Source organism: Paramormyrops kingsleyae, chromosome 14, assembly GCF_048594095.1.
Source record: "Paramormyrops kingsleyae isolate MSU_618 chromosome 14, PKINGS_0.4, whole genome shotgun sequence".
Taxonomy (NCBI): Eukaryota; Metazoa; Chordata; class Actinopteri; order Osteoglossiformes; family Mormyridae; genus Paramormyrops; species Paramormyrops kingsleyae.
In genome coordinates this window covers 7,303,594-7,327,520 of record NC_132810.1, presented here as the reverse complement: position 1 = coordinate 7,327,520, position 23,927 = coordinate 7,303,594, and the positions used below count along the sequence as shown (strand labels likewise).

Sequence of the window (23,927 nt, the reverse complement as noted above, 5' to 3'; positions counted from 1 at the left end):
ATATCCATATTTAGAATTTGTTGGATGCATTCCATTGAAATCTGGGACTGTTAAGCCCACAGGAGCCTGTGCTCCGTCTCTGTGACATGTTTACACTATGAATATGTCTATCCATAGAGATTACATCCATTCTAAATTCCTTTAAAAGATATGAGGTGTGTGTGTGTGTGTGTGTGTGTGTGATGTTATGGAGTTATAGAAACACTGACACTTATTTCCCAGATTCCATGTTGAAACTCTCACCCATATCCACCAGTTTTACATCACCACGTTTTCTAGAGGTGGAATGTTCAGGTTCAGAAAGTACCAATCCAGACCAAGATTTTGTTCCAACCAAGCAGTTGAGCATTAAGAGTCACAGTCACAGAATACTCAACTGGTTGGTTGAAACAAAATCTTGGTATGGATTTTTACTTTTTGGACCTGAACTTCCCACATTTTCCATTAAGTGCTTTCAAATGGAGAAACCTTATCTAAAAAACAATTTACATTTAACATGTAGATTTTTATTTCACCAAATATTCCTGTTATTCGTTTAAATAACAAATAGGTTCTGCATTCAACTTTTTACATTACATTTCTCTGTAACTAACATGTAGTTATTCATATGTAAAAAACATTACAAGAATATACAGACCAAATTACAAACACATCACTGTTAGGAAGTACTTAGAAATAACTTTATTAGGTATACCTAGCTAGTACCAGGGGCAACTACCAGAGGCAAGGTGTTTTTATCTGGAGGACTGCTGCTGAATGAATATTTTTGTTTATTGCAGTTCTCTGTAAACTCCAGACACTGCAGTATGTGAAAATCCCAGGAAAATAACTGTATCTGTAACTGTAAATAAATGTCCAGCACCATCAATCAAACTTAAAGCCTGCATCTTAACCCTTCTAATGCTTAGCCAAACAGTAAATGAAACTCTTGACCCTGTCATTGCACTGTATGTATACTTCTGTAGCCACATAATTTGAAGGACCCGGATGCTTATGTTAACGAGCAGGTGTACCTAATAAACTGACCACTGAGAATATAGTCATAGTGAAACTTAGTAAGAAAGGACATTTTTGGCATTTTTGACACTCTTCATTTGCAGTGCTTGTGGGCCACCTAACAAGAGTAATCCTGCACCAGTATTGAGTTACACTGCAGCTGTCACTGCAACTACTCCTACCACTACAATCTTCCGGCACATTCCTTTCAAAGCGTTACTAAATCGCCTACACCCTGGACACCTCAATACATGGCATAACAAGGGAAACACCTCAGGAAGCACAGTGCTCCATACTTACCACTGAACTCACCATCTGACAGTTCCACATAAATGCAAGCTCTACCTCTCATCAACATGGACACTGCAGTAAGCTTGTAAGGAATGGCAAATTTTGAACACCAGCCAGGCAAACAATGCCATTTGTTTTACAGAAACATTTCTCTCATGTTTGTTTACGTCACTAAAAGCTTAGGCTGAAATACACCAGGTGCTAAAAATAGGTCTAAGCGTGGGGAATGACCCATCAACCTTTTATTCACAATTAACTTCACATAAGATACAGGTTCACTTCTCCTGGAACATGGAATAACAGATCATCGTGAATCCTTCCCAGCAATTCATTAGCTTGAAAACGAAACCTACATAATCTCGTTTGACAGAAGCCATGTTCATGTACAGCAAATAAATGTTCACAGTACTGCCACTATAAAATGACAAAGGCTGCAAGGGGGATATTTCAATGCCTTGCATTAATTTCAGTCCTCATTTGGGTAACCAGTGGATTTTAACGGAATATAAAGGATTTATTTTGATCTCTTATAACGCTTCACAAGTTAAGTCTGACTGTTCTCTGTAGGGTTCAGCAGTAGTAGATGATCTTTTGAGGTATTTTTATATGCAGGAAAAGTCATGATGGGGTGAACTTTAAGGCTTAAGCCTGACTTTGGAGCTCTTGCATCTCCCTATGGATATTTGCCACACTGTCCTTCATCTCCTCCTTGAGCTGATTGAGGGCAGCCGTTATGGCTGCCTGAACCAAAGCACATGCAGTCTGCCTCAGCAGGATGTCATTGGGCTGGGGATGCAGGCCATCAATAGTGGGGTACAACTGGCCGCCATTGTTGATAGCTTGAAGGGTCTCCAAAGGAAACTTGTCAGTGCCATTTTGCAAAGTGTCACTGGTTTCATGAGAGATGATCACATGATCGCTTGCATTGTTTTTCACTGGAGAGTAATCCTGCATGGGTGATCCTATATTGCCGTGTGGTGCCGTTCCTTCAAGCACTTTCTCGTGTTCTACACCCTGTTCAGAACTTACATCTGTAAATTCACCAGTCATAGGTGAGCTGAGTTCCTCAGTCTGCAATGGCTCTTCCTGCAACTCAACACCTACATCAGCACATGCATTGGTAGATACAGTATCCACAACTACTGGCAATTCCTCCTGGGATTCACCACCAAGAAAATCATCCTTGGACTGCAGCACAGGACTGCTCTCTATAACTATACCTTTGCATAACTCTGCTCCGTCTTCTGCACATTTTGGAGATCCATCCTCATTTTGCTTCTGTCCTTCTACAGATGTTTGATCTTCAGGGTGGCTTGTACTTCCTCCTGAGATGTCTTGGTCTTCTTCAACCGTTGGTATCATGGCAGTCACTTCTGCACTTATGGTCAGAGTTTCAGAGCATGACCCTTTGATCTCTGTGTCCCCTTCTGTAAGGTTGCCCTCTTCACTGACTGGAGATGCATCCAGATACACTCCCTCTGTACATCTGTTAGAAAGCACTATATTTTCTTCCTCTATGTATTCATTGGTACCTACAAGCCTCTCCTGGAAGAAAGGAGAAGGTTTCTTTGCTTTACGTCTCAAGACACTGCTCAGTTTGTCCTTGAAGGAAAAATGAGGGGCCGTTGTGTCCACAGATGCAGAATGCTGTTTTTGTTCTGGCTGTCTCTCGTTTGACCTAGACTGATAGCTGGATGTACGCAGAAGCCTCTTTAAAGTCCCCCAAGCTGAGAATCTTCCTGTTCCTCTAACTGCAGAATTAGCAGGGATGTCAGAGGTACCCCTTTGAGTTACAGGGTCACCTGTGGTATCACCGTGAGCCACATTGCCCTTTGGCTGTGCATTGCAGGAGATGACATCACAAGGCTCCTCCTTCTTGTCTGACACTTTTCCCAGTTGTTCCCCTTTTCCTTTTAGGCAAAACAGAGATGGGAAGAAGCATCGTTTCCACCCCCATCTTTTCTTGTCCTGTCCAGCATTTAAGCACTCTTTTTTAGTTCCACTCTGGAATGCAGCAGGGCTTCCGTATGAACCGTCTGATGTTTTGTGAATCTCCTTTGTGCTTCCCATCTCTGGCGTCTCAGGATCTACAGAAGCAGCCTCTCCCTGCTTATTTCCTTGAACTTTGCTTTGACAATCTGGAGACTTGGAGCTCCTCTGGATCCCGTTGCTGTCACTAGTGTCTTTGTGTCCTCTGGTGTTCCTCACTTCACGGTGACCTTTGGACTTGGATTTGCCCAGCAGGAGCCTTGGAGGACCAGTTGGCTTCCTCTTCAGACCCACTTTTCCCTGATTATCTCCATCTGGAGACTCCAGGACAGACATGGTAGATTTGGTGTTCAGCACCAAAATAAGATATAACTGTATAAATATATCAATTTATAAGAGAGCTTTAAAATCTTATTGTGCAGTTGCCATGACACAAAACCAAAGCACTGTCTAGACATGGACCTTCCATTCAATTATGAAGTCAATTTTCATTTGTGATTACTTACAGCACCACAGAAAAAGCACTGACAAATCTGAAAAAGCAGAAAACAAATCATTATTACAACCAATTTCTGAAGAATGTAATACCATTTTAATGTTTCTCTTGTATACGATTAAATAAGTCATTTTATAATATAGTTGGAAACAAGAAAGAATCTACACCGGAATATCAAAATCATTCAAATCGACTAGATTGTGGACGCAGTTGTGCTTGTTTGATCTACACACAATTTAAGATATGCAATCAGTTAGTCCATCTAGGTAGGAATGAACGACATTTCTTAAGTCAACTAGCAATTACACATTTTTGACCCATAACGCCAACTCTATTTTTATACACACTGACTCATACTCTAATTAATTTTATGAGACATAAATAGCACTTATAATTTACATGGGTAGTATCCGACAGTCTTCACAGATTTTATTACATCAATGAATGTTATTTATATATTTCGTTAGGCAGTTTCCCATACTCAATATAATGTTCATGTACGATAGATACTCTTCGCTTTGTAAAACATATAGTAACTTAATATTCAACAACGAAACGTAATATGTGTTTGCATATTCTTATTATAACACATAAAATGCAGACATACAAGTTTGGACATGGTAGTAAATGCTCAAAACTAATGCTTATCATATAAAATTAATCCTTGTTTTCTCGTTAACTTCCAAGTTCCGTAGCCTAAGAATATATTGAAAAATATCTTCACTTCTATCTTGGGTTTGCCTTCAACTGACATACGCAAAAAAATCCCAAAAACCATAAATTAGGGATTTCGTGAATCGCTTAATTGTTATTGCGGGCAACATAAATAAAAATCTTAATTATTTGGATGTTTTTACATAATATCACAGTACTTTCACATAACTACACATATTTACACCTATCCTTACCTTTTAAAACTTTGACAAGAACTGATTGCACATCGCTTGCAATGTGTGTTTTTATCGGTTTTAGAATACTGCTAATTACTCAATCAAAAATATAAATATTAATTTAAAAAGAGCAATATTTAACATTTGACATGCATAACAGAAATACGTTATACTTACGATCCTACGTAATTCCAAGGGTGCAGGAAGATGCAAAGCCGCCGCCTTCAAAGTTTATGCCGAAGCTACTGACACCGAGCGGCCGCGAGCCGTCCCGCTTCTGCAGCCGAGCGACTATCCGCGAGCCTTTAACTCGTCGCGCGGGAGAGGCGAGCTGGAAGGGAGGTGTCACGCTCAGTTTCCATGGAAACTCAACGGATTAACGGGTATTATGTGAAAATGTATCGTTCATGAGTGAAGGAGATGGCTGTATTTAAACCAGAATCACGTTAATTAATGTGAATTATACTCGGTGTGTTCTATCCGCTGAGAAAAATTGAGCCGTAGCTGACTTAATGACATGATTATAGGATAAATTAACGAAGGCTATTTGTCTTACCACACTAAAACGTCCATTACGCGTGTATCACACGCTTTACACCACAAAGATAATAAACTTATCTTATTTTGCAGCACTACTTGTCCTCTCTTGTAAAATAAGAGGTATTTAATTATGGAGGCTTTTCTTACGTGGAGGCTGCGGACAAAAGGCTGGTCCGTTGCTGGAGGCTGCTTTATGTCCGGAGGTACTGCTGCTGTTCGCAGTTCAAATTTGCCTCCGGCAAAACACAGAAAGCGGTTTTGAGTAGCAGCTGCGGAGGACGAAAGTATAACGAGCTGCTCCCCAGGTTCTGACAGGCCTAATTAAAGACATTTCATTTCTATGCCAAGACTTCCCATCTTCCACATTTAATCTGACAGCAGCTTTCACAACTAACCTGGTTACATTTGAGATTTGTAGAAGAACATCAATGTAGCAAAACGGATAGTCTGATAATTTTGTAGAAATTGCACAATGACATCACAGTGTTAGAAACGGATGATGGATTCCGACAAAACCTGACGCATTTCTTCCAGCAATATGTGTTCCTACAGATGGGTCATCTATCAAGGGCAGTCACGATCCAGATGCCCTTTTGACACCATACTCTGTTGTATGTTTGCTCCCACCACTTCCAAGAAGTCATCCGTCTGTGTTTGAGAAGAACCAAACCAGTACACACATCCGACCAGGAAACAGTTGACAGTTACCAGAAGGCAAGTGGTTGACAGATCCACATCGGAAACTGCTTATTTTGTATTAGCAACCGTGTCAAATTGTTCTTGTTTCCAATTTCAGGACTCGATATCTCAGACATATGAAGCCAAGACTGAACGACTTTGGTTCTGCCATGGTGCCTAAATAAATGTAAGTAGGCCAAAGCATTTGCTCTGGCTTTTTATTTGAATTTTTACTGCATTTGAAAATTGAATTTGCTCTCCATTAGGTTGCAAATTAGAATATGTCCCCCTTGAGGGGTTTTGACCTAATTTCTGGTCTCATAATATTGGTTCACGTAAGTCAAATTCTTTATGACTTTGCCATTGTCTGACCTCTGATTAGATGTCACTCAAGGGCTTCCAGATTCTCCAGGGAGTCTGGAGAGTGGAAGCCTTCAGTTTAGCTTGCTGGTCAAAGACCATGGGAAATTTGAGACTCTGAATTCAGTTCTGAGAGCAAGTGATTTAACTTCATTTGTGAGCATTGTAGCACCAGGTTTTCTTATTCTTGCCTTTTTTTTTTCCTTATTGCATTTATTAAAATGAACCCTCACCTGCATAAGTGATTGGAAAAGTCGAAGGACAGGTGGGTGGGTATCAGATGGTGAAAACGTACAGTACTATTCATAGTTACACTGAGTCACTATAGTAGGATTCTAGAGGGAAATTAGTATTAGTATTTAAACTTCAGGTTGCTGTGTTTTCTGTCCATCTGTCCTTGGCAAACAAGAAATTTTGGACTTAATCATGAATGGGTGGGGTTTAGGGGACAACGTAAAGGTACCATTGAGGGCCAGGAGCCTTTCTAGCACAGTGAGCTGGCATGAAGGTCATTTCTGCACATGGGAGACACCATTTGACATTAAGAAGCTAATTGCTCCTAACCACTACAGCATTGTGCCACATCTAAAAATAAATCGGCAGTGCATATCTGACTGGCCTCTGGTTAGAGGTGTGACTCCCAGTCAGAAACCCCTCCATACACTGCTTAATTGTCAATGAGATGTGGAATGGCTGTGTCAGTTATCGCCAATTTGGAAACCCTGCAAAATACACAGACTGCATAACACAAATTAACATTAAATTATGTGACATACATCTACTTCAAATCAATAAGCCTTTTTTTCAATTTGTGTAAATCAGTGTGTTTTAAATACAGCCTGACACTATGTTCTATCTGCTAGTTAGGGGACCAAGCCAAGGATCAAGGAAATCAAGCTGGGGGATCAGTGTTGGGGGGTGGGTGCTGTAAGAGATTCAGTATGGGGTTCAGCAGATCTCACTCAGGCACTGGATACACAGATTGGAAGCTTGGCAGGCATCGACACCCGGTGTTTCACAAGCTTGTTAACAGCGAGAAGTAGAGGGCAAGGCAGAAACGATGCAGACTGTTTTGGAATAAGAAAGTGAGAGGCTTGGTTTAGTCGTTTGCTATTTTAATAACCTTCACATTAGAGCATTGCACAGGTAGTGTTTATCGTGTTTTAGTTCAGCCTCTGTCACACATTTTGATTTGCACATGCAAAGATAACACACTTTAGGAACATTCAATCTTCACAGACAACATAAATATGAGGATCATAAGAACAGAGGAGTCAATTATAGGGGTTGTGTTGCAAGAATCTGCCGTGAAAGCTAAATGCTACATACCATCAGGTTCATTTTTTGCAAATTCTGGGAAGCTGGACACACCACTCAAGTAAATTGTCGGTGACGGATTGCTTACTTTGTTAGTGTGACCATATCCAGCTCTGAGTGAGAACGACCTCATCTCATAAATTTTTTTGAGTTTTATTGTTCCTCACATGGAGAGCTTCATCCTAAATATTACCCAACAGCAACAGAATACAGAAAGATCTCTGTCCCATCACTTAGCATGGCTGCTGACAGGTTCAATTCCCTGGGTGGCGTTAGGTTGACTTTTTCATGGCATTCTGTTTACCCCAGATTGCTGGAGTTATGACAAACAAGCAAGCAGGGTGCTGGCAGGATGACACACCAAATTGCTATGGTGACGCAAAACATCTACTCACCGCCTTGCCTCCGAATCGCCTTCTCTTCATACCCCCATCTGTTTGATTATGCATTTAGCACAATTCCCACTATTCCAAATGCATCTCAACAATAGCAGAGATAAATCCTCATTGTCAGTCCTGTACTGAACGACAGGGGTCTAAAAATGACAGTACGCATTTCAGACAGGGAATGTAATTTGCGGGTTAAGGTCATGGCAAGGACAGATTTTTTTTTGTCCTCTTCACTGCAAACAAAGAAGCTCTGGCCAGTCAGATTAAGATTACATCTCCTGAGGCAACAAATAAACAGTGAGTGGTCCATAAAAAAAAACCTCAAAAAGGTTAGTACACAGACTCAGAAGCTACTGAGATTAATGGTGGCCCAAGGTTAGGAATAATAGATGATGGCTGGTTGTTTTCCTGTGTCTGAGTAAATTCAGCATGTGAGGGCAGGGACTGCACTAAGGGGGTACCAGGGGCAATATGTAGGATAAAAAGTATATGGGTGTTGAAGTCACATTGGTGTCCTTCGACACCAATAGGTATCTTTGCTTATACTGGCATATTCTATGAAAAGCCAATGAAAAAAGGGACAAACTTGTATATCCAGTTCCAAAGGGCCCACAGTTTATTAGCATTTTGATATAAAAGACCAAACCAGAATTTTCAAATGTCTGTTTCAGTACAGTTCACAACAGTCAGTTCAGTCATTGGGCAAGTTGGCAGGAAGAGAGAACAAAGAGGCAGTTAATGAAAGGAACGGGTAAATTCTGCTACTGAATAACCAGGAGGGAGATCTGACAGTCTTGTAGTATAGGTTGAACTCAGAATGGTAACTGCTTTATAAGGAGAGGTGGTCCACTGGAGAAACGATGTTCCTACTTGTCCACCCCCCCCCTTTTGTTCCAGTTATTGAATGGGGCGTGGTCCATCACATCTTGGTAAAGTTCTACAGCACAGTGGTCTGGCCCTGTGTGGCAACTGGGAGAGAAAGAGGACAATCAAAATTGCCACCAAAAACTAGACAAAGATAACGGCAATGCAACACAATATTTAAGAACAAAGTCTTCCTCTACAGCTAGAAGTGGGATCAAACAATGTAAATGCTGCGACTTCAGGCTGATGCATACAAAATACAGATTTTTCCCAGAATACTGAACACAATAAGTTGAGATGACTGAAGTGTACAGATGAAGAATTCATGTTATTTTGTTAATAGATACATATTTTAGCCAAAGTGGAGAAATTGACTGGTTTCTTTTTTTTCCCCTCCTGAGCTTCACTTTGCTGTTGGATTCGAGACTGGGGCAGTAAGCGATGTAATAACAGCTTTCTTCCCCTTCCAGGGGTTCCGCTTTGCTGCCCTGTCCTGGCCTAAAACCACAGTGCAGATGGCTGGGGTGGCTCCTTACTGGTCTCCAGGTGAGTTCCTCTCAGAAGAGGCCGTCAACTTGCTCAGTCTCTGGATCCAGGTCAATGTCGTAGAAACAAGGTCTGGTGGGCAGCCCAGGCATAGTGCTCATCTGGAGTGAAAGTAAAAAGACATGTTCTGGCTGTATTCTGAGCCTGGCGGACTTGCTCAGTACTCTGGTTTTTGTGCCAGAAGAGCAGATCTGTATGACAGATGGAATGAATGGTAAAGAGAGCCCTGACTATCACACCAATGTAATTACCCAGTCTTTTGTGGCACTGTTTAGAAAAATGTAAATATAAAATGATGAATCAATATACAGTATAAAGAAAACACAGAGCCATTTTATCTCAATCTCACCTGGGTAGCCCCCATTAAATACTGTCAAACACAGATGGCAGTAACAGATTTTTGTGAAGCTATACTAGATAGGATGAGTATGTGCTGTCACAACAACAGTATGTTTAATCCACTACCTATTGCTTACTTTACTGGTTTCAGTTTGGTTAATCAGTTGATGACTGCACAGCACTCAGTAATCCCATCCACTATGCTTCTTCAGGGTCAGTGTACATTAGACACCACAAATAATACATATGCAGCACTCAGTGGTCTAATATTAGGGCTGTGCGATATCACGTCGCAATATAACTGAGATATGTGCCCATGCGCAATTATCACTAGGGTTATAGATAATGGGTGTAAAAATTTTGCGGGATACTTGCCTTTCGGTACTATACGGATGCTTACTTACACCCACAATTTGACTAACAGATTAGCAGCATGTCTAAAATATTAGTCAAAATAACAGCCAAAAGTTAGTAATCTGTATAAGTTCGGCAAATCCTTTTGTATATTAAATTTGATTAGTAGAGCACGCCACATTGCTATTATTTTGGTAAATCACAGAAGCAATAACCAGATGAAGAAAGGGACAGCTTAGCAACATATTAAAAAAAAATATATAATATTGTGGATAAGAATATTGGTGATGGTGCTGTTCTTTTTGCAGTTTAAAATCCAACACATTTATTAAACATAAGGATATGCTGAATTTATATAGATTACTAACTTTTGGGCATCACAATATACCTCTCATTAATAATTTTATGCATATTACTAATTTACTTAATTATGGTCATAAGTACACCAGCAAATAGAATGAAGAACCGGCGCCCAGACAAATTTTTACACCCATCTTCTAAAGCCCTGGTGATTATTGTGTATGTGTTATAAAATCGTGATGTGATATCATGCAGCCCTGAAGATGACACATTCCCCTCAACAGGACTGCTTCATGTTTCAAACAAAGCAAGATGAACATTTGCAAATAAAACGCCCACTGTTTGCTCACATGTTGACTGAACTGTATTATCAAGATCGTGAGGAAAGCTCATTACGCCGAACAATGACATCCCACGATACTCAGAGAGCTCAGTAAGCTGTTCTGCAACTTAATGATTGGTCTAATTTCACACATCTGAGCAAGTTTTCGATACACATAAATATCTACCATCTCCCTGACTGGCTGGCCATTACTGCCTCCTGCAGTTCTTACCGTGCCCACTAACGGGTAAAGAAAACCGGCTCCAACACTGGCTCGGATGTCTCGGATGGGCAGCACAAATCCAGTGGGGGCCCCCTTCTTCTCTGGGTCATGGGACAGTGACAAGTGGGTCTTTGCCATGCATATGGGCAAATTTCCAAATCCCTTTAGAAAGTAACAATAAAAAGCAAAACATGGACTTCAATTACACAGGACATTTATCATTTACATCATTTATGATTAAAACTGGCCAAGCTCTGAAGAATGTCACAGGGGAAGAGCCATCTATCAAGGTAGGAACACACTAATTAACCCAAAATCAGAGTTCACACAGAGGCTAGGCTGAGATATATTCAGCCTTCTCAGTGAGAGCCTAGGAGAAGTATGACATCCATAATGGTTGGGTCGTCACCTGCTTGGTGTACAGCTCCACTTTGTGCTGGGCTTCTGGAAGTAGCTCAACATCATCTGCACCATAGATTTTCTGTGCAATGATCCTGATCTTGTCAATGATGGGCAGCTGCAGATCACATACAGCATGTGAAATATGCATCTAATTTTTCAGGGACACTGCTTGTCAAACACTACATCTCACAGATCAGCTTCTGAAAGTGGTTTGAAATATACCAAGAAGGAAACCTGGACCTTTCATCAGCTAAGTGCCCCCCCCCCCCCCCAAACCTCCTGTGAGAAATGCAGACAGGCATTTCTGGGATGTACATTTAGGATCCTTTTCAATCAATGAGGTAATATATCTTGTTTACGCCAGAGATGGGGATGGCAGATACCCCTTCACCATTATCGTGAGAATACAGCTTGTGAGAAACTCAAAGACACTGATTCTGCTTGATGGAATAAGTAAAAATGACACACGAGTCTCACTAAGAAACCTGCCCAGGAAGCAGAGCCTGGGTTCAGACTTACAGTTCTTTACCTCAACATCGTAAAGAAACTTGAAGTCACTAGGTGCTTCCGCTGCCCTCTGCACTGCCTTGGCCAAGGCCACTGCACCAGCGCCCCCTTCAGCCCAATGTGTGCAGCGCACTGCATCAAATGCCCCTGCTGCCTTGGCTAGGCTGCAGACCAGATCCAGCTCAGAGTCTGTGTCTGTCCTGACACCACAAGATGGAAAGATAAATGAAAATTAACTCCTATGTCCTCAACATTCCTGGACCTGCTGTAGTCATTTGAGGCACTCCATGGGAACAGCGAGTTGACTTGATGCAATTTAAGGTGACAGAACATTAAGAATTCATCATAAAAATAAGTCCCTGATCATGACATTTAATCATTTAATCGGAATACTCATGCAGCCCTGCAGTACAAACCATTTCTAAAGTAGGGTAGGTACTGCTGCTTAGCTTTAGCATAATCCTCAAGGGTACAGCAGCAGAACCAAATATTTTCACACAAACACAAAGGTTTTAAATAGTTCACTCACTTGAAGGTGTTGACGGCCACCACCACAGGAACCCCAAAGGTTTTGGCATTCTCTATCTGCTTCCTCAGGTTATTGCAGCCTTTTTCCAGCAACTCCAGGTTCTACATGGCAAGGCAGTCAATCACTTGACCTAATTTCATTAATGTAGTTTCTCTACATCTCAAGAGGCTTTTGTTCCAAGTGGGCAATTATAGTTATAAACATAACCGGTTCCTAAAAAGGGTCTCTATATATGGAAAACTGCCTGACTGGGCCACCAGTGTATCCTTACTCCAACTTTACCTGTATTAAGATAATAAACGAGATAGTGCAGAGGGCCATTGCTTTCCCAAATGCATTTATGCCGGTACACAAATACAATAGCAACTGGTCTATATAAAAAAAAACACACACACACACACACACACACACACACACACACAGAAATATGCAACGCAACAACAATAACAGCACTGATGGCCAACTCTAGAGGTCAATCAGGTCCAGAAACAAAGAGGGAACTAAAGTATAAGCAAATGACCTCTTCAGTGTATTCTTTCGGCAAGGGAACACCAGCAGTGACCTGTGAAAGTGGAACACATGAGAAGGAATGTATGAAGAAAACATCAGTAGAATTGCTTACTAAGTTATGAGCAAAGAAAGTAAGAATAACCAGTTCAAAATGTCCCACCCTCAGCCCACCCCAGACATAGCACTCACTGTGGGTCCACCTCCATGCATTTTGAGTGCCCGCACTGTGGCAACCAGGACCACAACGTGCGGTCGCAGGCCTGAATACCGGCACTTGATGTCAAAGAACTTCTCCATACCGATATCAGCCCCAAACCCTGCCTCAGTCACTAGAAGGGAGAGTGGCATGCAGTGGCAGTCAAACAAACAGGCCGAGTGCCAGCGAGTGGAATGTCCTTAACATCAAACAACCATAACTGCCCCAGGAAGCACTTCAGGTGAAAAGGCAACATGCCTGTACATTTATGTTTCAGTACAAAGGAGAAAATAAAAGATGAAACTCTCTAAAATGCAACATACATACAGATGTATGTGCGTGTGCGCACGCATACACACACATACACACACACACACACACAAAACACTAACACTAAACAACCTAATCCAATTTGCTCACCTACAAATCCTTCTGGGCCCACCAGTTTCAATGCTATTTTATCAGCCAGGATGGAGGAGTTGCCGTGGGCGATGTTGGCGAAAGGGCCAGCATGTACAAACACCGGGTTCCCCTAGGTAGTTGGGCGGAGGTTTGCAATTTAGCATTCAGACAAGGGTGAAAGGGTCACTCTTTAAAAAGAAAAGCACGGCAGGCATAATCATAACATCCATCGGCAACCTGGCCAGTGAAACATAACCTTGAAAATACAAAAATAATTGAAAGCTTCATTTAACATCAAAAAGAAGGTAAACATGCAGCATGCATGAGATGAAAAGCAGGGTTTTGTAGGAGTGAAATGCATTTGCATGCTCAAGACATTTCTCTCTCGGTGCTGTATGTGGGTGGGTGTCTTTAATTACTTTAAGGCTGCGTATGCATGGCACACATGATTCAATCTAATTGTCAGTTTGGGAAACTGTTAACCCACTCCCACTGCACATCTGTTTGTTGAGCAAGGAAGCTGGGTCAGGAGACAGGAAAGCAAGGGAGTCTCTCCCAGTTCATTTTCTGCCCACTGCTTCCTACCTCCAATGTCTGCATCAGATTGGGCTTGATAGCGTCACGCATCAATACAGTCAGAGCGCCGCTCACACCCTGCAGGTTGAAGCAGCACCATTATGGAGTACATTAGAGAATACAGGCTTTCCTATACTCGTCACATACTGAGATGCCTCTCAACCACACTCTTTCAACACCCACCAGGTCCTCAGTTGTGATAGGCTCGCCACTTTGACTGGTGGCCACCACCATCTTGGCCAGGCGCTGCCGCATGTCCGCCATGTCACTGGTCAACGCGAGGACAGCCATGATCTCACTGGCCACAGAGATGTCAAACTGGGTCTAGGGAAGTGGAAGCACAACTTTTAAACTGGGGAGGAATATCAGCTGGTGAGCAGGATGTGAGCAGGGTCTGCAAAACTTGGCCCCTCATGAAATTCATCCCTAGATTACAAGCTGTTAATAATCAAGATCACATCCCATCATCCAGGTGAACTGCTTACCATCCTGGTGAAGCCCTTCTCTGTGGGAGACTGGCCAACAGTGATCTTTCTCAGGAAGCGATCATTGGTGTCCATCACTGGAAAATAATTTCAAATGAAATTAATTTGTAGCCATCAGACATGCCAGAAATATCATACACAATCAAAAAACAAAGAATATTTCACAAGTTCTTCTATATCTCAGGCAAATGATAGAACTGGTACCTCTTTGCCAGGTAACTGTGTCTGGGTTGATGTCCAGTCTCACAAAACGGGTCACCTCTTCCTCTGTCAGGGTGCTAGGGTCAGTCTTGTCAATTCCCAGCCTCTGGAAGAAAAATGCAAGGCATAAGTAGTGAATCCTGGCTCTCGTTTCAGCGGCTGATCTGCTATTCTCACACCACTGAGGATTCTGCATCAGCCCAGGGTTGAACATAGTTCACCTTCAGCCGGTTGACTTGGATGGGGGAGAACATCCTCTGGCCATCGTTCAGGGGAACCAGCCGATTGAACAGGGCCTACAGGACACGGAGAAAAAGATAAAGAACACTGAAAATGAACGAGAAGTAAGACTGTTGCGAATACGAGATCAGGATAATCTACAAGCATTACCAAAAATAACATCTACAAAGTTCTAGATTATCCAGAGCAGGTCCTCACCTTGTCGGACTGTGTGGCCTCATGGAACATGCGAGCGTCGATGGCGGCCGCCACCAGGTTATTAGCAGCTGTGATGGCGTGGATGTCACCAGTGAGGTGGAGGTTGAACTGGGTGGGGCGGCGGGCAGAAGACAACCGCAAATCAGTACCATACTACACCATCCCTTTATCACCTGAGTGCAGTCAAAACATTCCGTACCTCTTCCATAGGGATGACTTGGGAATAACCACCACCAGCAGCACCTCCTGTGGACAGAATTTCATCATGACCCACATTTAACAAAAACATATCAGCACCAGTCCAAAAAGTAAACATAAGTGGACATTGTATCATCTCCTGTTGTTGAATCAGACATCACGTTATCAAACAAACCTGTCAAGGATGCTGGCAGCTTACCTTTGATCCCAAAAGTGGGACCTTGTGAGGGCTGGCGGACACAAGCAAAGACATTTAGGTTGAGGTGCGCCCCCAGTGCCTGGACCAGCCCCACAGTGGTGGTGCTCTTCCCCTCACCCAGTGGGGTGGGTGTGATCCTGGAGAGAAACCAAAGCACAGCAAATAGTTGGAAGGCAAAATGCCGACACTCTATGAAAGCACCCTAAGGGGAGGCCAAATATGAACAATACTGCCCAATGTCTGGCCAAAAGAGGCTAGCAAAGGAAGCTGACCCAGTCACCACCAGGTATTTCCCATCAGCCTGCGTTTGCAGGCGCTTGATGGTGGACAGCTGCACTTTGGCTTTGGTCTTGCCATACATCTCGAGCTCATCAGAGAGAAGACCGATTTCCTGGGCGAGTTGGTCGATGGGTTTAGGTGGACAGGAGCGAGAGATAGCAATGTCACTGCATGGACAGGACACAAACAGTGAGATTACTCAGAAGGTAGGACAGACTGTATTTCTATACTGAGACCAACTAATTGGTCCATGTTCATTGAGGAAAAAGGAAAGCTGGACCGATCGGAGAAGAGGTGCGGTATGTACCTCGGCACTGGATTCTGCAGGTTGAGTTTGTTGTAAGAGATGTTCCACTTCCCTGGCCGGTATGTCTGTAGGAAGCGCTTGGCACTCTCTACTGTGTTCTAATGTAAAAATAAGACCTCAGCTAGCAGTGGTATGAATGAATGGTCATAAGTGAGCTTTTAATAGACAAAACCATGGCAAAAAATTCTCTGGTCACTTTTACACCAACATTTAAGGAGCAAAACACTGAGCAGTGCAGAAAAATCAGACACCGTAGATTAAAACTATACTTGTTGCAAAGCATTATTACTCTACGCCAAAACATGCACTTGCTTGCAACAGATAGAACTGTGACCAGCTTTATCTTCTGCTGCTGGGAGCGGCATTCAAGCACTGACGAGGAGAATGGCCTTTTCTGTTACCAGGACAACACGGCAGGCCACTGCAGGCTAGTCATAGAAGGGAGAGGGCTGGAATACCTGCATAAGCATTGCAACAGTCATGGGGCCCACACCTCCTGGTACCGGGGTGATGAACCCTGCTCTATCTTTGGCAGAGGCGTAGTGGACATCTCCTGCCATCCGTTTTCCACTGGATTTGCTACTATCTGGAGGGGGGAAATCAAAGAGACAGTACAATACAGTAGATCTCAGTATAGATGCCCTCAGCAAAATAAAACAAAACAAAAAAAACAAACAAACTCTGGTGCTTAGTCACACCTACCTGGCACATAGTTGATGCCACAGTCGATGACCACTGCACCCTTTTTTACCCACTCCCCCTTCACCATCTCTGCCTTGCCAGCTCCCACGACCAGGATGTCTGCCCTGCTCACCTAGGAAGAACAGTGGATTTCTGGATTTACAAACCACCACTCACATATGCCACTGTCCAGAAGTCAGTAGTGATGCTTTACCTCGGCTGCCAGATCAGTGGTCTTGGAGTGACAGGTGGTGACAGTGGCATGGTTCCACAGCAGTAGGTCATACATGGGCGCCCCCACAATCTTGCTGCGTCCAATCACCACTGCATTCTTCCCTACCACTGGCACACCTGGGCACAAGAAATGTCCTGCTGTACCCCTCTAACACTCTCATTTACTATACACATTTGGAAAACAGGTTTTTGTAATGACAACCCTAAATTTTATTCTGTGGCATGTCTATACTACAGATGTATTTTCACACATAAGACTAAAGACATCAGGACATCTACTGCTTTGGAGACCGCATGACTGTCATTCATATCAGCAATGGCCCATAGGTCAGGTGCTTGTTCTCAGCCAACCCTGGCCCACTTGCCCCTTGCCTACCTGTCTGCCTGATGAGTTCCATGCAGCCCTGGGGGGTGCAGGGGATGAAACAGTCACCCAGATCCCCACGGGCCAGCTTCCCCGCATTTATACTGGTCAAACTGGAACACAAGAAAACAGAGACAAGGCTGGAATGAGATACAAATCTTGTCTATACTATGAATCTACATAGATTCAGAGGAATCCACTCCTATATCTTGTAACATAATTTCAGACAGCCATCAATCTGACTATTAATTTGGACTACTCAATCGAGAGACTGCCTACTGGACACCCTTACTAGTGGTTTGTCACTACGACCTTAAACCCATTCAGCCCTTGACAATCCACTCAAACGGAGTTTTAACAAATTTACACAAGATGTTGCTCCTCAACTTCAAAAGCACTATGATCATGTTTAAGGTTTCTAAAACGATGCACTGATAATCATTCAAATATCTTCTCATTTTATAAGCAAACATTCCATTCCAATTACTCCAAACAATCACTCCATGTCTTACTGAGAACAAGATGGGGTAGGCAAAGAGAAGCATTCCATTCTGCCTGTAATTGTATTTGTGCAAATGGCAAATAAAACATCATTTAATTCAATATTTTTCCATTTCATTTCAAACAGGAACTTCCCTAAAAAAGCAAAATACCGCCCATCCGGACAGAACAGACGCTTCGCTGCAGGACTCGTCAGCGGGTCCGCTTAGAACCACCGTGCCCATCATCCAAAAGATCCAGGCTATCGCCATCTGCTCAGGATCCCCAGGTACAGTAAGGTCCAAAATGAATGGAGGTATTGCCAGGCCCAGATAGAGGCAAGGATTACAGAAGCGAACCTAGTGCAGTCCTTGAAAGCAACTCCTCTCAAAGGAGAGTGCACTCGAGAGCATCTGTCCACAAAGCTTGGCGCTCTGTCCTGTACAAGGCATCTGTAAAGCACATTTGGTGGTCTTTAGTCGCCGGAGGAGCTCACCCATCCACGTCTTTCTCTGGTGCCACAGCGTTGGTGACCTTTTCAGTGTTAATACGGTTGATGGAGTCCAGAGGCAACTGGACGATGAGACCATGCACATCTGGGTTCTTGTTCACTTCTGCAATGCTCCGCAGGACCTATGAGGTTTTAGTACAACAAATTTATTTTTGTATAGCGCGTTATCACAACATTACATCGTCTCAAAGCGCTTTACAGCATCCCCGCCCAAAGCCCCCAGTGAGTAAGCCATAGGCGACAGTGGCAAGGAAACCTTGGGAGGGACCAGACTCAAAGGGGGAGCCCATCCTCCAGGGGCCGGCAGGGAGAGTCAAATAGGAGAGATGGCTAAGTGCCAAGTCATACTGTCCAAATCATAAAATTTGAGACACAACCGGGGAGCAGGGGGAAGATGACAAGCTGGTGCCGATGCTCCCTCCAATCGCCAGGCAACCAGAAGTAAGGCAGCAGGTCATACATGGAAGATGACACAGGTAGAACGGCGAGCTGGATGCAAGGACGTCATGGCTAGTGGCGATGTCACATGTAGCAAGGTGTGCTGGACATCTTGATAGGGGTTTGGTGTGGCCTTGGCCTGCTAAACACAAGTCTCTACTGTGGATCTCATTCAGAACTCACCTCATCCTCAGTAGTAGTTTTTGGCAGCCTCAAGTGATTGGCGTTGATTCCAATCTTCAGACAGGCAGACAAACAAAGAGCCAATCAGAACAGCTCACGAAATGCATTCTATAGTGTCCATAACGCTCAAGCTACAGAGGAGATGATGTCACTTGTATGTCAATGGCACTACTGCTTTGCTAATCAGTTTTACCTCGGCAGCAGCCTTCAACTTCATGCTGATGTACAGGTTAGAATCCTCCCTGTCCCCCACCTGAAAAATAGCACGAGTCAGTATTCTCAACAGGGCCTCCATGTGGGGGGGCCTCCAGTTCCAGGTCCCACCGATGTTCATCCGCTGCAGCTCCGTTTTTAAAAATGCAAGTCGGTGCAGTTTTTAAACAGGAAAGGAAATTTCAAACTGAAACAATAGTATCAAGCAGATGAAGACGCAGCTTTCAAAGTATCATTCTACTATGTCTATCCTAAACATAGAATAACTACAGTGGTTAGTAATCACCGTATCCCTAAAAATGTTCTCGTTCTCAATTTATCTGCCAAATAAATATACATACATGAAAAATGGAAGTCGTTATTGGCGGTCAGTACATTAAATTTAAAAATTCAAGGCCAGTCATACAGCTGATAAAATGCTAACTGCCATTAGCCCCGAAATTTACCTAGTAAACTTCAAGGTTAAGGTTATGCGTCTAATAGAACATTCTTTTGAATTATAGTATATATAGTGTCTTAATGTTGAAAAAGGTGTCAGTGTTGTGAGTGCTTCTCCATTATGAATAAAACAAGGTTATATTCCCCCCACAAAATGCAGTTGTTGAAATATTAACACAAGCAGAGATGAGTCTGGCCTTTCTGCCAGTGTTACACAAATTGGCATGTTAACTGCGCAACTCCTAACGTGGTGGAAGTGGCACTGATCTCCTTGTCAAGGCCAGGACAGGACGAAGCTGTCCAATTGCTTCGTCGGCAACTGCACCGGCATGCTGTTTCAGAGGTTATGCTGCAGGAAGGTCACACCTTGGAGCAGCGACATGTGTACAACCAGAACCTCATGTGAAATCCAACGGAAATGAGAATTACATAAAGTCTTACCTGCCATCACCCTGAAGAAGCACACAAGAAGGAAAAAAACACACATAAAGAGTTAAGATTTTCAGAAGAAGAGATGACAAACACAGTATACACATGAAGGACAAAATGAGCCCTTGTGGACATACCTGTAGCACTACAAGACCAGGACGGAAGCTTGGAAACTGCTTCTTCATCTCCGCCACATCCCTCTTCAGCCTCTCCCTCACCTGCCTGGAGACAGAAGAGTTCAGTCACGTTAGTCACGTTAGCAACAGCTGTCCTCAGTGGGCCTACCCACCAAGCAAGAACTGGAGGGGACTCTTACGCAGAGCTCCTCTTCCCCGACAGCACCGTGAACACGGCTCTCCTTTCCCCCACGATTCGGCACAGTTCACACAGCTTCAGGGCAGCCAAGGAAAACATGGTCTTTAGAGGGAGGGACGAGGGAGAAGGGGAAGGGAAAACAGAGAGGGAAGGCCTCAAGGAGGCCTCTTCTTCCTTCAACTAAGCACACCTTTTTTTCCACCCAAGAATAGCACAGTTAATGTTACTAGGCAATGCTGTGCCCAGCTAAACAATGTAGAAGTTCCTAAGTTTTACTGTCCAAGGCCTGTGTCTCAGTAGGTTAGCCAAATGGGGGGGGAGGGTGCCAGTAAGCTTCAGCTGGCTTCCATCTGGGTGTAGAAGCAGCCGACGCTGCCAGATTTGGGACACGCACAGATAAACAACAGAAGAGCTGTTAACCAGTAACCAATAAGGGGGCTGGTCTAAGAGGCATGGCTCTCTCAGCCAATCAGAAGCCAAGACCAATAAGAGTGAAAGAAACTTGGAACCTGGGAATATGCACCCCCCTTCTGCACAACTCTGTAAAAAAAAAAAAAAATGGCAGAATTCCAAAAAGCATAAGAAGCAGTTTTTTACGGTTCTTTCGGCAGTACCATAGCGCCTCACCCACACTTTCACAGAATCAGACCTCTATTTTTTAAGTCAGGAGGCTGACACATCTATGAGGTGAAGAAACAGGTTTCCACGTGCTGCTTGCATACATAATTAATGTCAGCGCAATTAATCTCAGGCGACCTCCTGAAACCCTCTAAATAGAAATGTTTCTCAACTATGTTATTTTCCAAGACAAAAGTTAAAAACACCACAGCACACTTTAAGGTGAAGGACATATACCCTTCTGACTGTTCCAGACAAATATGAAACAAAAGGACCTTTAGCACTCCTCAATCAGGATAACAAAGACCTTGTCTGTTAGTGGAGTATAACAGCGACCTTTGCATTCTGATTGAGGTAACCTGACTGAAAGTGTAACCTCTCTTCTGCAACAAATCAGTTTACCTATTACCTTTATATCAGCAGTCCTCATTGCATGTGTGAGTTCAGAAGAGCTAAGGTCAGGCACATAAGGGCATTTGTGGCAATGGATACTGGGATGTACATACTTAAAACAAGCACACACACATATGCTCCTATCCGGCATTAAGCAGGCGAACACACACAGCTGTGTGCCTCATTTTCTCGTCTGTTCTATCCATTCGCCTTCATTTGCCAGGAGACCTAGTCACGGGTGAAACCTGCCGCAAAGCCTGAGGGAAAAGCAGCTGATTGGGGACATCAAGGGCAGAATTAACTGAACAAGAGCGTCTTGTGATGGGCACGAGTTTAGGGTGGAACAGGGGGCCGAAGCAGGTTCATGGATAAGAAGGAATGCCAGGATTCTGTAGCAAGAGAAATAAGCAGTTTACACTGAAACAGACTAAAGTACATGTGTGCAGTGTGGTAATGAAGTAGGCAAGATTCCAGCAAGGTTTAGTGTATTAAATCAAACTAATGAATAAATGCATTAGAAAACAATGCCTTTCCCCTTCATAAGCAGGAGTACTTAAACATTTATATTATCTGTGCTCCCTGCAGGCACGTGGTGGTCCCATTCTGCAGGCCTACAGTGAGGACGACAAACTGGTGACTGACTGGAATTTCTCTGAGCTCCATCCAAACCGCCTATTGCTACATATACCTGAGACCAACTGTGCAGGTCAGACTAGAGATGGTGAGTTTAATAACTGGGAGGCACATTTTAGGAAGTCATGGTAAAGCAGCATTTAAACCCCCAGTTAGGTTACATTTTCAAACTACCCATATGACTGAAAATCAATTAAGATCACTGATACCTCTGAAAGATGGGTCTGTGTCTTAAATGTGATAGGACTGCTCTTTAACCTTTTCCCTCTTATTCACTGACCTGCAATTCAAGCTAAGGCCTTGGAGATGGAAAACTAAATGGACAAATTATAATTCCTATGTGTCCGTCAATTAAAGACACATCTGGACACCCACGGTTACCTACCAAGTCACCTTTAACTTTAATCTACCAAAATGAACTAGCTCAGTTAGCTTTTTCAAGGCAAAGGCGCATATTAAAAATTATTATCATATTCAAGTGACTTAATGATTATGGAATAACTCTCACTGACGTTTACAATCTCTGGGCGGTTATTAAGCACTTCAGCGGGTCATAAAATACAATCACATGCCGCCCGCTTATACGTATGTTTTTGTTCATGCAAGTTGCAGATCTCACAGTCATGAATGCCGAGAGGTTAAAGTTCAACGATAAGATTTCACTCCACATATTTATGTTATAAAAACCGGATTCACACATGACCGGCGACCTTAAACTGTAAGCTGTTACAGCCAGATCAAAACCCATCAGACATGTGCATCTTTTTTTGTCATATATACGTCCGTAATCGCGTCGGATCGCGGATTACGACACTGCCTGGTTAATGCAAATATAAAATATGCATGTTATTTTTAAAATATAAAACTTACAATGAGATTTCTTTCCCGTTGATAATCTGCGCAGACATCGTTAACTTTCGGGGTGGTCGACCGCTCTCAGTGGATTTCACTCTATCTCTGAACTTCGCTTCTAACCTTAACCCGGTTAGGAATCCGGTTCACTGTAAACTTTCGCGGCTTAGCACATGCTCTCTACGACATAAAAGAGTGTAACTGCGTTCATGAATGGCATTTCGCGTCTTCGTTTTCGTATCTTACGATAGGCGGGTCTGGCCTGTAAGCTTGCGGAACATTTGTCCAGCCTCACGTCAGTTTGATAAGCGTCCTGAAGTGGGCCAGCCAGAAGCGGCCAATCCTAATGCAGCTGAGAAGCAAGAACCAGGCATTAATCGGCACTGTAAAATCCGTTTGCATTGTCACAGACACAAGAACTGAAAAATCGCTGCCCCAGTTGATGTAGAAGATAACTGAGGATACTAAATTTTAGGAGTTCAAATCGGTAGTATACCTAAGAAATCAGTTCACACTTACCTTGCTCGGCACACGCATGGATGTAATTTTAATAGAACCTTTAAGTATTTCAGATGTTCATGCAAAAAATCTTACAGCTGAACATAATTGAGCCCATTTATATTTATTTTTAAACGAAGACGCCTTGTACACTTTGCGGATCATTTTCTGGCGTCAGTGAGTTTAGACAGAAATACAGCAGAGGTTCGGCAACTTTCTCCAGGGACTCGCTCCCAGTGAAGCCCGTACTTATACGTGTTTCCCACTAATTTCCCGTTAAAATCCAGATTTTTACGGCAAGGCAGATTTTTTTCATAGGACTTGTCTTCCTGTTCAGAACCAGCTTACAGTATTTCGGACACCGAACTTAATACTTGTAGCTTTGTTCCAGTGTAACATAAGAATAAATTCACCGATCCGCACCGGTTGGCTTAAACGTGCACAGTATCAATTCCTATTGTTCGCTGTGCTGAAGGGTACGATATACATTCCTGCTTCGGGGAGTGTAAACCCGGAACCGAGTC

At 43.1% G+C, this 23,927-nt stretch overlaps 2 protein-coding genes and 1 long non-coding RNA gene across 9 annotated transcripts in view; 1 reads left to right on the top strand and 2 right to left on the bottom strand.

Moving 5' to 3' along the window:
• Nucleotides 1–484: 484 nt before the first annotated feature.
• Nucleotides 485–5,447, bottom strand: LOC111838817 (uncharacterized). Its single transcript, XR_011982565.1, has 3 exons — nucleotides 5,350–5,447; nucleotides 4,840–4,993; nucleotides 485–3,809 (listed from the first exon to the last, which is right to left on the bottom strand). It is a non-coding gene; the product is annotated as an uncharacterized lncRNA (long non-coding RNA).
• Nucleotides 5,448–8,544: 3,097 nt separating this feature from the next.
• mthfd1b (methylenetetrahydrofolate dehydrogenase (NADP+ dependent) 1b) lies at nucleotides 8,545–23,925 on the bottom strand. 4 transcript variants are annotated; one of them, XM_023802157.2, is made up of 29 exons: nucleotides 23,425–23,925; nucleotides 20,411–20,484; nucleotides 20,232–20,316; nucleotides 19,208–19,267; nucleotides 19,015–19,068; nucleotides 18,379–18,515; nucleotides 17,415–17,515; nucleotides 17,019–17,155; nucleotides 16,826–16,937; nucleotides 16,582–16,709; nucleotides 16,124–16,221; nucleotides 15,810–15,983; nucleotides 15,538–15,674; nucleotides 15,340–15,386; nucleotides 15,141–15,248; nucleotides 14,924–14,998; nucleotides 14,706–14,808; nucleotides 14,502–14,578; nucleotides 14,200–14,340; nucleotides 14,026–14,094; nucleotides 13,459–13,570; nucleotides 13,032–13,171; nucleotides 12,853–12,894; nucleotides 12,333–12,433; nucleotides 11,826–12,003; nucleotides 11,304–11,411; nucleotides 10,904–11,056; nucleotides 9,347–9,457; nucleotides 8,545–8,915 (listed from the first exon to the last, which is right to left on the bottom strand). In XM_023802157.2, the coding sequence occupies exons 1-28, from the start codon at nucleotides 23,440–23,442 to the stop codon at nucleotides 9,368–9,370; spliced, it is 2,859 nt and encodes a 952-aa protein (XP_023657925.2). In that variant the 5' UTR covers nucleotides 23,443–23,925; the 3' UTR covers nucleotides 8,545–8,915; nucleotides 9,347–9,367. The 4 variants fall into 4 exon arrangements, with proteins under 4 accessions (XP_023657925.2, XP_023657927.2, XP_023657926.2 ...); XM_023802159.2 differs by lacking the exon at nucleotides 20,411–20,484 and having other exon boundaries at nucleotides 23,425–23,924; XM_023802158.2 differs by lacking the exons at nucleotides 20,411–20,484; nucleotides 23,425–23,925 and adding an exon at nucleotides 22,924–23,373.
• Nucleotides 22,008–23,927, top strand: part of aspg (asparaginase homolog (S. cerevisiae)) — a 29,206-nt gene continuing 27,286 nt past the window's right edge. For 3 of the 4 annotated variants that reach the window (XM_023802161.2, XM_023802165.2, XM_023802162.2), the window contains exon 1: nucleotides 22,008–22,141. Coding sequence is in view for 1 of the 4 variants with exons in the window: in XM_023802164.2 (XP_023657932.2) it covers nucleotides 22,139–22,141 (3 nt within the window). In the remaining 3 variants the exon portion in view is untranslated. The remainder of the gene's footprint in view (nucleotides 22,142–23,927) is intronic. The other variant, XM_023802164.2, reaches the window with a different exon arrangement.